The sequence below is a fragment of the Haemaphysalis longicornis genome, unplaced genomic scaffold (genome assembly GCF_048455015.1).
Source record: "Haemaphysalis longicornis isolate Haplotype H1 unplaced genomic scaffold, Haemaphysalis longicornis Haplotype H1 scaffold_2, whole genome shotgun sequence".
NCBI lineage: Eukaryota > Metazoa > Arthropoda > Arachnida > Ixodida > Ixodidae > Haemaphysalis > Haemaphysalis longicornis.
The window spans coordinates 130,775,686-130,790,732 of NW_027526295.1; the positions used below are offsets into that span (position 1 = coordinate 130,775,686).

Sequence of the window (15,047 nt, forward strand, 5' to 3'; positions counted from 1 at the left end):
GGGGGGGGGGGGGGGGGGGGGGGGGAAGGGAGGGGAGGGGAGGGGGATGGTCACGTGGCATACCTTACACACAACGTGCTGTGCAGGAATGCCATCGCTCTGCCACACGCAGAGGGCTTCCCCCAGCTGCACCACCTTCTTGTCCTCGCCGCCCAGCACCAACGTCCGCAACGTCACGCTGCCATCATCCGAGCCAGCCACCAGAAGGCCTGCAAAGGCAGAGGGGGAGACAACACACTCCGTCACGGCACGACAATGGTCTTGAGGTCATGCTTGCTACATAATTATACTTCACGTACGTTCCTGATGTTTCCACGTCCTGTGTACTTTACCAAGCTGAGCACTAGTGTGCAACCGGTCTTTGCTTACACGGCATAAGTTTGCAGTCATTCATCCCTTCGCACACGCATTCTGGGTAGTCTGCCCACTTAATACTGGAACACGTCATATGCCATTTGGACTTTGGACTACAGAAGGCAACCACAGCACAGCAGTAGTTCTGGCTTTGTCGCAAATCAAATGTCAGACCAAACCAAATATCAGGTAAGAGAAATGCTCATAATTTGGTGAAATAAACTACGCATACTTGACCATTGAAAAAATAAAAATCCTGCACTGCTATGTTGTATTCAGAGAAAAACAAAAAATTCTGCAGAAATTCAGAGAATTATCTACTAATGCGTAGCATTCTTATTCCGCTTGTTTCGAGTGTGAGTTTTTTCCAGACAAATTTTTTTGGTTTTTCCAAATCCTGTCCAGCCAATTATCCCCATTAACGCCATTATATCAATTAGAAGTGGAACTTTCGCGAAATCTGCATTACTGTGGAAATGCCATGCATTATAACTTTTGCCATTTTCTGTATTTTTAAATATTTTTTTATATTTTCGTTTTTTAAAATTTTGTCCAACCAATTATCGTATTTTCACGCCTATAACTTGCACCAAAAATGAGAAACTTTCATTGGCAAAAAAAGGGGTGCGGATAATTCGGGAATTTTTTCCTTTAGTGCAGCTTCACGGCAATGTGCGTTGTGCCATGAAGCTCCTACGCAGTAACACTGACTGACAATTGAATTTTATTAGTGAATTGTGACTTTCGCCTTGCAGTCAGCGTATTCTACTTGCTAAATATACACTTTTTCTGTCTACATTGTATGTGATGTGTTGTTGCTTGAGCAGTAGCTTTGGTGCAGCCTTTCCTGTATCAAAGTGTGGGCAATACGCGAGGATTTCTTTTTTCTTTTCCCGGCGGGCTGAAAGTGGGGGTGCGGATGATAGATATGCAGGGGCGGATTATCCGCGCGAAAATACGGTATCTCCATTTACATTATTTTAACTATTACAGGAACAACTTGCGCGAAATCTGTATTATTGCCGAAATGCAGGGTGTTCCAGGCTTTGCCGTTTTCCGCAATTTTTGTATTTTTCTTACTTTTGAGTTCGTGTGAGCAGTTATGTCTCCAGTTACGCTATTATAGTGATTACAAGTGTAACTACCGCAATATCTGCATTTTTGAGGAAATGCAGGGCGTTACACAATCCTGGCTGTACTCGGCAAAGAAGGCTACGCATTAAAAAAATCCCTCCGTTACCCACACCATTAACCGTGTGCTACAAAACCTTTTGGTGTCTATGAGATAAGGAGCAGTGTGTGTACAATTACATTTTGTTTAACTGGATAACGAAGGTGCCTGTGGTTATCCGACCTTTCTTTTTACCTGCACCTAAAAAGAGCACATTACCGGGGGGGAAAAAAATGGATCCAAAAAACCAAATCGCTGTATGTCAAGGCACATCTGCTGAGCTGAGCTGATTACTCATAGGTATCCAGGGTTCGTACAGGTTTTCAAGGAAAAAATTCAAGGACTTTTCAAGGACCTTTCAAAAAATGGAATACGGTAGATCAATCACGTTACATTTTATTGAACAGAACAAAGAAAAGTGACTTCACTTGAACTTATTGCACGTTAAACTCGATTTGACTAGATTGCAGTTTCAATCGACTAGATTAAGTTCTTAAGCTCAGGGCAGGTCTTTAAGTTTGTTTTCTATTTGCTTCTTAATGCTGCTGAGTTCTTCAGCCTTCGCTTTTGCGGTCTTTCTCAGGCTGTTTGATTTCACCACGTTCTTGATGTCAGCGGTTGCTTCAGCCTTTTCTGCATATTCATCTGCAGATGCCGTTAAATCGGCAACAACTGCCTCAAGCTTCTTTTTCTTCATCTGCAGGCCTTCAACTTCTTCCATAATTCTCTGCCTTTTTGTCTGCTGGGAGTTTTCCTGGCACTGTTTCTTTTGCGATGCCAAGTGTGCACTGTAATGCTGCCTCGCTGCGGACACAGCTACTCTGAGTTCTTTTGAGATAGGAACGTTCAGAATCCCACCTGCCCTCTCCACTGCGTCACATATGATACGCTGTGAAACGTATGACAAACCTTTCAGATTCTCTACGGAGATCTGGCGGTTGATGCTGAACCCCCATTCGACAGTGGCTTGCCCATGGCTCAAAACAAGCAACAGCCTGACTGCTTTCCACAGCTCTTTGTATGAGGCATTGAAGCCCAAGAGGTCCCGAAAAAACTCATCCAGCCTGCTTACGCTCCTTTCAAACAGATGAAGCTCGTGCTTAGACTCTTGCAGTAATTCAGTGTATTCTGCCAGTACACCTTCTCGTTGGCTGTCACTCAGTCTTCCTGCCATGGTCAAGACGTCCAACACCTTCCTTAAACCCTTAAGCCATTTGCATGATTTCACGGTGCTTTGCACTTTTTGCGTGGCTTCTGACAGCAGATTCGCCCATCGAAGCGATGTCGAACGTCTTTTTGCAGCGTGTGCATTTTGCGCAGTGAGGGTCTGATGTATCCGCCGCAACCCAAAGCTTATAATCGTCGTTGCTGAGCCAAGCGCTTTGGAACTTACACTTCCCAGGCATTATTCTGAACTATGCCATTTGAATGCACGAATCACTGGATCACTACGCGCACCATAAGCACACGAGGGAAGAAGACAGCAAACAAAGGCACCGGAGTCGCCGGAGTGGGCACAGCACAATGTGGCCAACAGACAATGCCTTTTTTAATGGGTTGCCAATAAATCCCGCTCAAGACGAAGCCAAAAGAAACTTAACTGTTATGATACGTGCTTGATTCGTGTAACTGCCTTTTCGTTACAAAAAACCATGCTGGCGCAACTTTTATTTTTTACGAGGACATCGAGACTCTTTAGCCCCATTTTGGCAACTTCTAGCTTCTGGCTTCTGGCCAACCCCGAAGTCGAAGCAAGCCAAAAAAAAAAAAAAAACGCTGCGACCGCGCGCTTGCCTTTTTTTTCGCGCAGGAAGTTTAACTGGTTTGGCCAGTTTGACTTCGCGATCCCGAAGTCACGGAAAGCGGTAAGCACCGAATTTTGCCGAATCCACGCTCAACCGCCATAAAATGGGAGCTTCACAGCCGAGCCCCGTGAAAATCCTTAGAATTCAAGGGTTTTCCAGGACGGCAAAGAAATTCCAGCACTTTCAGGGCCTTGAAAACGCAACTTTCAATTTCAAGGGTTTTCAAGGATTTCAAGGACCTGTGCGCACCCTGCGGTATCTGCAAGGTTGTCGGAACGTCCCCTCTCACTTCTGTCATGGGTGGCGCCTGTTATACTGTTACTGTGGCGGCATCTGACTTCGGAACAGCAAGCACCCTGACATTGAAGACGGGCTGATGCATGTTCAAGACTGAGCAGCAGAACTCGTTTTATTTGCACTTTTCAGAGTAGCGTGGTAAGAATAGAGCAGGGGTAACAGCTCCATTACTAATGGTATTGATGACGCATCACGGTCCAGCATGCATTTCATTTCATTTACTATACCCATAAAGGCCTGAAGGCAGTACCACATAACAACCTTTTCAGGAGTAACATAGAACACGACAATAATAAAAAATAAAAATAAAGACGTATTCAGGTGAATCTGTATTTGGGGGCAAAATTTGCGCTATTCCCGATGCATGCCTTGCAAGCAAGCTACCATTCCTGGCCTTTGCTGAGACAAGTTTTTAGGCACACCAGCTAGGTACATAAAAAGAAGAGAGTAGGAAGGAGTTAATATGTAGTTGAAGAAAATAACCTGAAGCACAAGCAAAGCCCCAATTTCAACCGTGTACACGAGGACATGCCAAGCTCATAGGCTGACTGTTGCTTGGAAGTACAGTTCCACCTCATTACAGTGAAATGGACACGACTACCGTACTTACCCGATTCTAACGCGCCCCCGATTCTAACGCGCGCCCGATTTTCCTGGCAAAAAAAAAAAAAAAAGAAAAAAAAAAACTTGCACCTCTGATTGTAATGCGCACGGAAATTCGTGACCCAGACAAACGAATGCGAGAGAAACAGGCGATTTATTTCCCAAAGTAATCTCACTCCTCGTCGCTCTCCGCTGACCACAACATCTCGTCCTCGGTGCCATCAAGCGCATTTGCGATGCCACACTTCTGAACGAATGTTCAACCATGGTCGATGGGATCGTGGCCCACGCCTCGCACGCCCATCCCGCGAGCTTCTCCAGAGGCGCACGCTTCAGCCGACCGCTCGTTTTGAACACGGGAGAGCCGCTGCTGCCATTGCTATTATCAAGCGCGCAAGTGGAATGATTTGACGATTTCTGAGAATGCCGATAGAAAAGCCTAGGCGCCTATGCTTCCTGCGTCCGAAAAATCATTGCTAAAAAGCTCTGGCGCCCTCTTGAGATAGCGATGGTGATGGGTGGGACGAAATTTCCGCTGTTTCGGCAGTTTCGGTTTCGTATCCGATTCAACGCGCATGCGATTTTTCGGGCTATTCTACCGGAAAAAAAGTGCGCATTAGAATCGGGTAAATACGGTAACCGATGAAAGCAGAGAAGTTACACTTGCATCCTTCTTTAAAGTCTGACAGAAAAGCCATAAACCTCGGTACCATTCTCATCGCCAGGATAAGCAAATGATTTCACGTCGCAAGATTGGGAACAATTTTAGGGGGTGAGAAGCCTTTTAGGGGCTGGGGCTGGATGCGTCTCCTGTCGTCATCACCGTCGTCGTAATCGTCGTTCGTCTCATGTAGTCACGGTACTAAAACAGCGGGAAACTCATTTAAGCCTCGCACTAAAATGTAACGCGTACTAAAAAAACACAGGGACACTCGTTTACACCTTGCGCTAGAGAGATTCGTGCTTCAAAGACAAGAGACTTTTACAGCAAAGCTGTATACCGGTACCCCCCAATGGTTTTATCTCCGTTGGCAAAAACGCCAAGGCACCAAGAATACACTTACACACTGCATGCTTCACCCCTCACCAGGTTTCATGTTAATGAAGATGGCCAGGGATTTTTTCACTAAATTAAACATATCATCCACAATAATTTTTTTTTAGCCCATGCTGCTTTTAATTCAAATCAAAGCAGTAAAATGTGCGTGAGCCCTGGTTGTCTACGTCGTTGAATAGGAGTGCCCTGATCACTGGACGAAGGAGCAAAAATGGACAAGGGCAAACTCACACGTCGAAATGAACGACCCCAGCATTCGTTTCAGTGAATGAAGTACCCTGCTACCAGACAAGTTTTAGAGACACGCAGCTCTCACCAGAGGTACTGGATGTCTTCTGCCAGCACAGTCGTGCAGCGCGCATGATGTTCGTCTGCTCCTCTTTCAGCAACTCCACCTGGAGGCTGGAAAATGTGTTCACGCATAAATAATGACATGGAAAAGCCAAACAGGGCAGTGTGTTGGGTTTGGTAGAGACGAGGTACAGCAATGCAGCACCAATGAAGTGAAGTAAGTGCAGAATGTTATGGGAGTCGCCATAAATATACCACGAGAAACAGCACAGACTTTTACTCGCACACGCCTCAGACACAAGAAAGCATGTTTTTCTGTCACATCACTGCAGCTAAGGTCACATACAATTTGATATAAGTATTTACTATCAAAACTTACACATGAATACACCTCTGCACTAAAAATATGAATACACTTACCTTCAAGGTAACATTTTGTCCGAAAGTACTAAAATGTATGCAACTAAGTCTCCTTAGGCTTGACTTTGAGTAGCCAAAAGCAGTTGCACATATGCAAAAGGTGCATCCTGCTAATGCTGCCTAGTTGTGTCTGTCCAATAAAAATCACCCAGTGTATGCAGATAAAAAAAGAACAGCTCCAGAAAAATTTCTAATGGTACATTACTCATTTCTGTAAGGCATGCTCAATGAACTCTTTAAGGCTCTTCACTGAGTTACCATGGCTAACAGATAGGAATCACTGCTTCCACACCTATGGTGTACACCTAGCAATCCCCAAGATTGCGTCGAAGCAACAGACAGACCAGTGCTTCAGGAGAGAATTGCACATTGGTCAACTATGGTTAACAAAGCAAACCATCTCTGGAGAAAGTTAGGAAACACCATGCAACCAGGTATCTTTTTCAGATGGTAAGCAGCCATTTTTTTCTTGTTGCTTTTCATCCTTCAAGTTCCAACTGTGCCCTCCCTTTGGACATTTCACACAGGCCTAAAAGCGCTTCTCTGACTTCTTCCATAAAAACAACCAGGACTGTTGTCACCGCACTCTGCTTCGGTAATGTCCCTTTGTAACTTCATCACTTTTTGCTTCCTGAAGGCAGCTAGCTGCATAACCTGACTGCTTCATTGCTGCACATCTCTCGAGTCAGTGAAACATTCCTGTCTCGTGCACTACTTTTTCCTAAGGATTTTTTTTTAAAAACCTTTTGCCTCTTGGGTCCCAGTCACCTAGCTTTCTCTAGACTAATGAAGACCTTGCACGGACATGTATGAAAGCAGAACTTGTCAATAACATCCACGCGGTCGTCAAAAAATCTACACGGATGTAATTCCAAACATAAATGTAGAGTTTCCGACGATGTTCTGGGAACTAGTCCTCCATTTGTCACAAGCTGTGTATCATAGTTATGCCGTACTCTCCCCCGCATAACTCGCACCAAGGATGCGAAAATTTCAGGGGTGTAGAGGTGCGGATTATATGCGAGGTGTTTCCTTTGGTGCAGCTTCACCGCAATGCGCATTGGGCCGTGATGCCCCTACAGCAGTAACAGCGGCTAAGCCACTGTTATCCCATTGACAGTGCTCATTTTGCACACACAGCTCAACATTATACCAACTGAAAAAATGTATGCGGCAAGTCATCTAATTACGTAGTCAGCTAAGTAAGTTCTTTTGCATAAACAAATGTGTAATGTTGCTTCAATAGTAGCTTTGGTCCCTCCTTTTATGTATAAAATATGCAGGCAATACGCGGAGATTTATTTTTTATTCGCCAACAGAAAGTGGGGGTGCGGGTTGTATGCAGGGCGGGTTATACGCGCAAAGATATGGTAGTGAACCCATTGGATATAATCATGAACACTTGAAAACCTTCTGTCGAAGAATCCTTCCAAAAATGTTCATGGTGTGACATGAGGACTACACCCTGCCTGAAGTTTGTACATCAATCAAACTGTCCTCTTCTTAGAGCCCTTGGGCAACTCAGAACGGAAAGGAGACAAAATGCACGAAGGTGATGCGCAGAATCAAAGACACGCGTTAGGCAGAAAACAGCCGGTAATTGACGTCAGGGAGATGCCACCCACCTCGGGCTGTCTGTCAGAGATGGAACCTTCCAGACGAGGAGTACACCGCCACGTGTGACCTCTAACAGCAGGGCATAGGGTTCTGAGCCCTCTTCCTCGATCAGATGGGACCATGTGATCTCTGGAAGGACACACAACACATCTGCACACACTTTGTTTCTGTGTGCCACAGAGCAAGATACCGATAGCACGGTCCAAAGCTTGGCGGTTAACCAGCAGATGTTAGTAGTAGTACACCTGTCGGACAACAACGAGGAAGAATATGCGGCATCCAAATTTAAAACGTCGGAGGCACATCTCAGGTAATCACGGATGCTGCCCGATAAGAAGACAGCATTCTGAAAAACGCTAAAATGGCAGCACACGCCAATTTTTGATAAAAGCTAGCTACCAACAATCAACAGCAAATGAGTTCCCTTCGTGCACCTTAATTTTTAAAACAGATGCACACCTTCTTGATTGCTGCTTCTGAACCTAAAAGCACAGAAAATAGACATGGCATTATTTGGTTAGCGACACTTCAAATGTCAACAAGCCACTTCAGCAGAAGCCCTCTATCACTGTTCAGAAACAATGCCCCCATTGGTCTGCAGCTGCCCAAAGGAACTACTTTGAAGGTGATAACAAGGACTCCTAGAAAGAACAGGGTCCTCAGTTAGAAAGAAGATAACTGCCATTACTTTTCTGCCACACATTGAAGTCTGCACCACCGGCTGTGCAGAGTTATTGCTGCACCTAGCTCCTACACTTTTCTTGAACTGCCTTCGTCAGTTCCCGTTTCAAGAAAACTAGACCTTGAGATGACCCCAGCTAATCAACCCCAGTCTTGATTGAAATGCCTTTCGTGCTTCTGTAACTAACAGAAGTGACACCTCCATGAGACATCGTGTTGGGCCTGAGAAGGGGACGCAGCTGCCAACTCTTCCAGGTTGAAGGAAGGCTTCTGCACCCTCACAGCAGTCACAGAGACCCACCCAGGGCGGCCACCGAGTAGCTTCTCTTCCTGCACTCTGCGAGGAGGTCCAGTGCCCTAGCAGTGGACGAGGTGTTGGCACTGTGCGATTCCGGGGCGGGGGGAGCCTCGGACCAGCGCTCGGTAGCCCAGTCCAGGTGCAGCTGGGAGGGCTCGGCCAGGCAGACCCAGTGCGTCTGGGACCGCTCGTTCCACACTTGGATGCGGTGGTCCCTCGTCAGGGTGGCCAGCAGGCACCTGGGAGGGGGCAGGGGAGCCACGGTCGAGTGGCATTGCGAGGGTACCCTTGGACGACTTGGCTGCTTTCCCTCAGGACAAAGGAAGAGGAGGAGGGGAAGTGCTTGTCTAGAAACTAAAGAGTGAGCACCTTGGAAGCCCCGCTATTCAGTCTTCACTAAAACTGCCTCAGCTGACCATCATGTTACCACTGGAAGCTCAACATCAGCTGGCTGCAATGAAAGGCTTGCAGAGTTTGAGCATTTCAGGGTCACATGGTGGCAGCTCAGTCTCCCAGGTATCACAGGAGTGCGGTTGAAGTCGCAAGGACCATTCTGTCCAGGAATGGGGGGGTCCGGCCACTCGGTGAGAGCACAAGGCGGGAGAGTAGAAAGCACAGGTGTGCTAACTGTACATTAGTGGGGGCAGTCCCACACAAGACAGTGGGGAGTTGCTGACATGCGGTAGTGCCGGCGGTGCTCAAGAGTAAGTGGGTGAATGTGAGTGGGTCTTTTTTAGAAGGACCAAAGAAAGTGGTGCTACAGAGAGCAGACACGATAAAGGAGGCCTGGCAATGAGCCACATGAAGCTAAAAGAAGGACGGGAGGCCGAGGGGGTTAGCCTGGCTGGCCAAACAGCTACATTCATGGCTGTTGAATTCTTGGCAGACTTTACGAGCGTCGGACTTCTTTCTCACAATTTCTGGTGCCAAAGAGGTATGGGCTGGGGTGCACTCCCAAATTATGAAAAGTAAGATACCTCTATCACTAAAAAAGACTAAAGCCATTACACTCAATATGAAATCAGTTGGAAGTGCAGAGCACGTGATTTGCCATAATGGGCTGTGGCGCTGTTATCCGCTCACAGCTACCGCCCATCACGCTTTTTGCCGCCCTGCCTCACTCCTCTCTTGATGAATGGAGCGGAGGTTTGTCCAATGCGATTCAAGTTTCCCGCCTTCGCAGTGCTCGCGCGCCCCTGACTGAAACTGCACCAGCGGGAGTTGTGTTCTTTTTGTGCTTGCTTTTCCTCCCACACATGCCGGCGTTACACTGCCACTTTTTTTCACTTGCTATCATAAAAACCAACCCCACGAGCGTTCCTAACTAAATAAACGCGGGCGCTGCCGGTTAATTACGTATATTTTGCCTCAAACGTACCTGCAGTTTTCTTTGCGCTAAACAACGGCGAGATGTATGACAAGCGCCAGTGGTTCATGAGCTTCAAACGGCTATGACTGTATAAACCGCGTGGTTTTCGAAGCCTCTGTGGGACGCCACTACGGCAGGACTCCGCTATGACGGTACGCTGTGGTGCTCTACTTGACTCCAGCCAGTGAGCTTCGACAACAAGGCGAGCCCCTAAAGTGCTCTGCACTTCAAAGAAGAGCACACAACCAATGCATACTGCCGGCAGTGATATACGAAGTGGACAGTTGGCTCCTTACTAAGCAATTAGTAAGTAAACTTAGGCCGGCTCAACAGGCCATGGAATGAAGGATGATAGGAGTAAGGCCTAGGGACAGGAAACAAGTGTCCTAGATCAGGGATTTAACTTGAGAGAGGATATCATAGTTTAAACTAAGAAAAAAAAAATGGACTTGGGTTGTGGAAGGCCAATGGAGAGGGCAAATAAATGAATTCGGGGGCAAAGAATGGACCTGAGCAGCGCAGAATGGGTGGAGGTCTGTGGGAGCGGTGATGTTTAGGTCGTTCAGTGGACCTAAATAGGCTGTGGATGATGATGATAATTTACGAGCGTCTTAAAAGGAGCGTCCTGTGAACGTTCTGTGAGAAAAAAAGAGAAACCCTGCAGCGTTTGCTTTAATTGCGGCAGCACTTGGATAGACACGTAATAGCGTACGCCTTGTTCGTTCGGCCTCGTGTTGTCGTGTGCACATGTGCTCGGTACCATAGAAAAGCCCTCGCGCACAGCAGCGTCTAAAAGACACCCTGCTTTGGAGACGACGCCGCAGCCGCTGCACTGTCTAGAAGCCATTATGGATGATTGGAGACATGGCTAGGAGTGTGCCACTCCTTCCCGAGACAACTTGCAGATCCGCCACCGCTGCCTCGAGTGGATGACGAAGAGCTGGTGGAAGTGCTGATGATGACTTTGCATCCACCACTCGCCGCAAAGAAGACGACGACCTCTTCGATGCATATGACGATGATTACAAGCACCGCAACCATGCAAATAAACAATCATACTGAAACTAAACCACGTTTGTGGCAATGCTCACCTACAACAGCTTCGCCATTTGTCTTGCACGTGAGTGCAAGTTTCCCTGAATTTTTTGTTTCCCTTGGAGCACTTGAGAATCAGTGCGAGCAGTGGCGTTTCAATTAGCACGAGGACAGAGCCGATCACATCAGAAGGCAACAGATCACTTTAGAGAAAACGGTGGTCCTAGGGTGCATATGCATACCTGCCAACCAGGGAACCTCGAAAATTGGGAGACTGGCAGTGGAGGGAGGGGGAGTAGCTTATTTTGCAGCATATGTGACCTGTCTAGCCTACAAGATCAGCTTTAATTTCAAGGCAACAATGGGTTGGACATGACTTTCTCTGACTTCTGGCTGGCTACCCAACTTATGACAACAGTTACGATGCGGTGGTACTGCTTAGCATGTTTTCTTTTTTTTTTTTTCGTGGTGCGGTTTGTGCACTTTTTCGGGAGATTTACGACCATTCCCGTGCAATTGGGAGGATAGGTAAAAAATCGGCAGTCTCCCAGACAAACCGACAAAGTTGGCAGGTATGCATAGGTGACACTGCGTGTAATGCTTTCTGTGACGCGCGAGATGCCGAAGTGATTTATGAAGGGCACATACATAGCAGTGCAGTTTGCCGTACAGCGGGAGCTTTGACCGTCCCTTCCAGCTAGGATCGCTCGGACCTGTGGTGGTTGCTACATGTGTGCATGATGTTTAAGGTACAGTGGAATAAATTCATTTCTGGACAAGGGAAAGAAGCCTGAAGGGAATGAAATCCTTCTATCTATGAAGCAGACAAATATCACTGCTTCCTTCCAAACTGCATATTTCTGGTTATCAGCACGCTGCCTTTAAATATATGCACATCTTCCGCACTCAAAAGTGGAACTAAATGACAGACACACATGTGGTGTGGCAAACTACAGGACGAAGAGCAAGTCTTCACGCAACTATGGCGCTCTTCATATTTGTTCCGGGCCCTGGTTTTTTGGGATTTCAACGTTAGTTTCCTTCGTAAAAACTCCACACCTTCCTCTGCCATAGTAACCACAGAAGTCAAAAGCAACTGCAAGGCAACGTACCACTAAAGCGCACAGCTTGAAAGGAGATGCTTGACCCCACAGGACTCGGACACAATGGGCCTACCAGGAAAGAAATAAGGGCGCAAAGGGGTCCGACAAATGTCCTACTCCGAGGATTTACCCCAATTCTTTAAGCAGAGCCCGGCGCAGTTTGAGCCGGTGCAGAGCCTAGGCTCCACCAAGCATTCAGTTTGCCAACAGTGAAAGGAATCAAACTGCCATTCCAGTTTTGGTTTCTCAGTCATGAGCTCACAAAAATAGCAGAATCCATTTGCCCTCAGGATACTCTACTTTTTTTTTCTTTTCTTTAGCTCTGTAGAGCGAAGCCCCAAGTTATGCCCAAACTTCAGAGATGGTTTTGATTGATTGTGGGGGTTTAACGCGCCGACGCAACGCAGGCGATGAGGCGCGCCGTAGTGGAGGGCTCCGGATTAATTTTGACCACCTGGGGATCTTTATCGTGCGCCGAAATCTCGTACACACGGGCGTTTTTGCTTTTCGCCTCCATCAGAAACTTCAGAGATGGACGTGATTTATTTAACTGAAATTAGCACATCAAAAACTTCATCTGCCATAAGTGCATTAAGGCAGGCCAGTTGGCTGCTAGAGCAGTGAGACATATTCAAGCAATGCAGTAAGAGCAGGAGACACCCCACAGGCTGACAAAAATTTGTGATTGTAGTTCGCAACATTCGAGCCATAATCAGCCACGTCATTCTGGTGCTTTTTTGTCATTGTTATTCATTAATTGACCGGCCATTTATCACTAAACAATACATGCGCAAGCCCTAGCTCACGTTTTCACCGCTGCTAGAAGAACAGATAGAAGGAGAGTGGCCTGCATGCGGATGCACACGTGAATGGACCCTTGAGAGAGCGTGTCAAGGCAGTCACCTTCTTTTTCCACCCAAGTGCAGGGGGGACCAGAGAGCCCTGTGGTACGTCTTGTGGAGGAGGCTGGCATTGGCACTGTCTGGAGACAGCGTCACGTCCATCATCAGGGCATGACGGCTGTCTGGTGGAAAAAAAAAAGAAGGGAGGATGCTTTTAAATACGCAGGAGTATACTGGTAGAAACCACAAGCAAACCAAAATTAATGTGAACTGAAAAGTGGAATGGACCCTTGAGCTTCTGTTAGCATTGAAGCGAGACCAAGCAGGCTAGAAACGGCATCAATGCGGTACAAAAGGGGTTAGGAGTGCAACTCTAATCTACTAATCCAAAAGCAGACAAAGCGAAACATGCAGAAGCTCTACAGCTGAGCTGTGAGGTGCACTGTAAAGAAAAGCTGCAGATGAATTCAGACTGCATGGGATCCTTTGATGTCTGCCCAGATCTTAAAACACGTATGGGTTCTTTTTGTTTTTCATCTCCAGCAAAAGAAAGAAAGAAAAAAAAACAGTGTTCACAACCAAGGCTTGAACTTGCAACTTCGCGCTTGGCAACACAGAGCCTTAGCCACTTCGGCAAGGGAAAAGAGGAAAGAACGACGTGCAAGATGAAATAAAGGAACAGAATTGGCTGCTGGTTGGCCAAAGAATCAAAATTTCAAAGAACTGCGCACTGCAGAACCTTTTCTGGCAAGGATAGAAACTTCCGGCAAGAAATGAAAAGGCCATACACTGCAGTTGAAAAGAAAAATAGAAATAACAGAAATCACCTCAATGGAACGTTAGTGTCTACACATGTGCACCAATTTGCGCTCATTGTCAATTCTGTTCTTTGCGCTTGCAATGGCGCATCTGCCATAACTGGACGCTGGAGATTAGCACCTTCCAAAATTTAGGGGTTCCTGGAGAGGTGAGATGGCCAAGGCTAGTGACCCTGCTTAACATCAATTAACGGTTACCAATAACTCTCCTTCTGCCACAAGAGATACACCAATACAGCTTTACCATCTGATTCCACCACGACAAACGGCCACTCTGCAGTACCCTCTGAAGAAATCCAAAAATTAAAACAATCGGGGGTTTTGTACAGCACACCAACTACATCCGGAAGTTAATATTTTTTGTTGATCTTTGCCATTTTCAACTTTGCTTTTTTTTTTTAACTTTTTCCCATTTATCATGTTAACCATGCCCTTTCAAAACTAACTGCACATGCCATTGGCAAGAAGCATGCTCCATAAAACTTCCCCTGCAAGTAAGGACGTCATCCACTGACTAACCAAAGTTTGGTAATGCCCGGAAGAAATTTTGCACTCGGTGTTACTGGGAGACTGCCTTTCAGTGGAAACTCCAAAAATCATTTGTTGGAACAGCAGACCCTTGAGTGGGACTGCTTTACAAAAAGGTGAGAAAGGAGATTATGAGATGCAGCTGTGTTTCTGGTTTCCTAGTTCAATGTAGGCCCACTATGAATTTCAGCCATTTTAAATATGCAATTGTTGTCATACACCTTGGGCAGTATCTGACAAATCTACTACAATCCTGCAAGCGTCTCAATAAAAATTTGGGTTGTGTAATGGAAAGTTTCCAACATGAATAAGTTTTTTCGTGAGACATGTTCACCCTTGGCTGCACTCTTAACAGTGCCATCAGTTCATGAGACACGTGTGGGGCCAAAACGCACAAATTGCGTGCATGACTTGTTGACCAGCACAAACACTTGAAATCTGAGACCAACACAGTTGCTTACTGCCTTTGTATCGTGGTTAAATCCAGCATGTAAATAAATTTACTCACTGTAAAAGGTTACTCAGTGGCATTCGAACTCCAATATGTCACTTGCGGATTCAGTTCTCAGAGTTCTCACAGTTCTCACTTCTCTCTCTCAATTTTTTAACAGGGTTGGAAGCGGGTTTCAGTCTTTCGGAGCAGCTCAAGGAGCAGGAATAATGCTGTTTTGGAGCAACTTTGGAGCAGAAAAAGGGGACTTTGGGAGCAGCTCTGGAACGCCAAAGGCAAATATTGGAGCAGTGCAAGTCAGTTTTGG

At 46.4% G+C, this 15,047-nt stretch overlaps 1 protein-coding gene across 1 annotated transcript in view; it reads right to left on the minus strand.

Moving 5' to 3' along the window:
• Positions 1 to 15,047, minus strand: part of LOC144169215 (uncharacterized) — a 52,926-nt gene that overhangs the window by 28,503 nt on the left and 9,376 nt on the right. Inside the window, exons 3-7 of the mRNA XM_077698256.1 lie at positions 13,005 to 13,125; positions 8,598 to 8,833; positions 7,624 to 7,744; positions 5,604 to 5,689; positions 64 to 209 (exon numbers count right to left, since the gene is read on the minus strand). Coding sequence (XP_077554382.1) covers positions 64 to 209; positions 5,604 to 5,689; positions 7,624 to 7,744; positions 8,598 to 8,833; positions 13,005 to 13,125 — 710 coding nt within the window. The remainder of the gene's footprint in view (positions 1 to 63; positions 210 to 5,603; positions 5,690 to 7,623; positions 7,745 to 8,597; positions 8,834 to 13,004; positions 13,126 to 15,047) is intronic.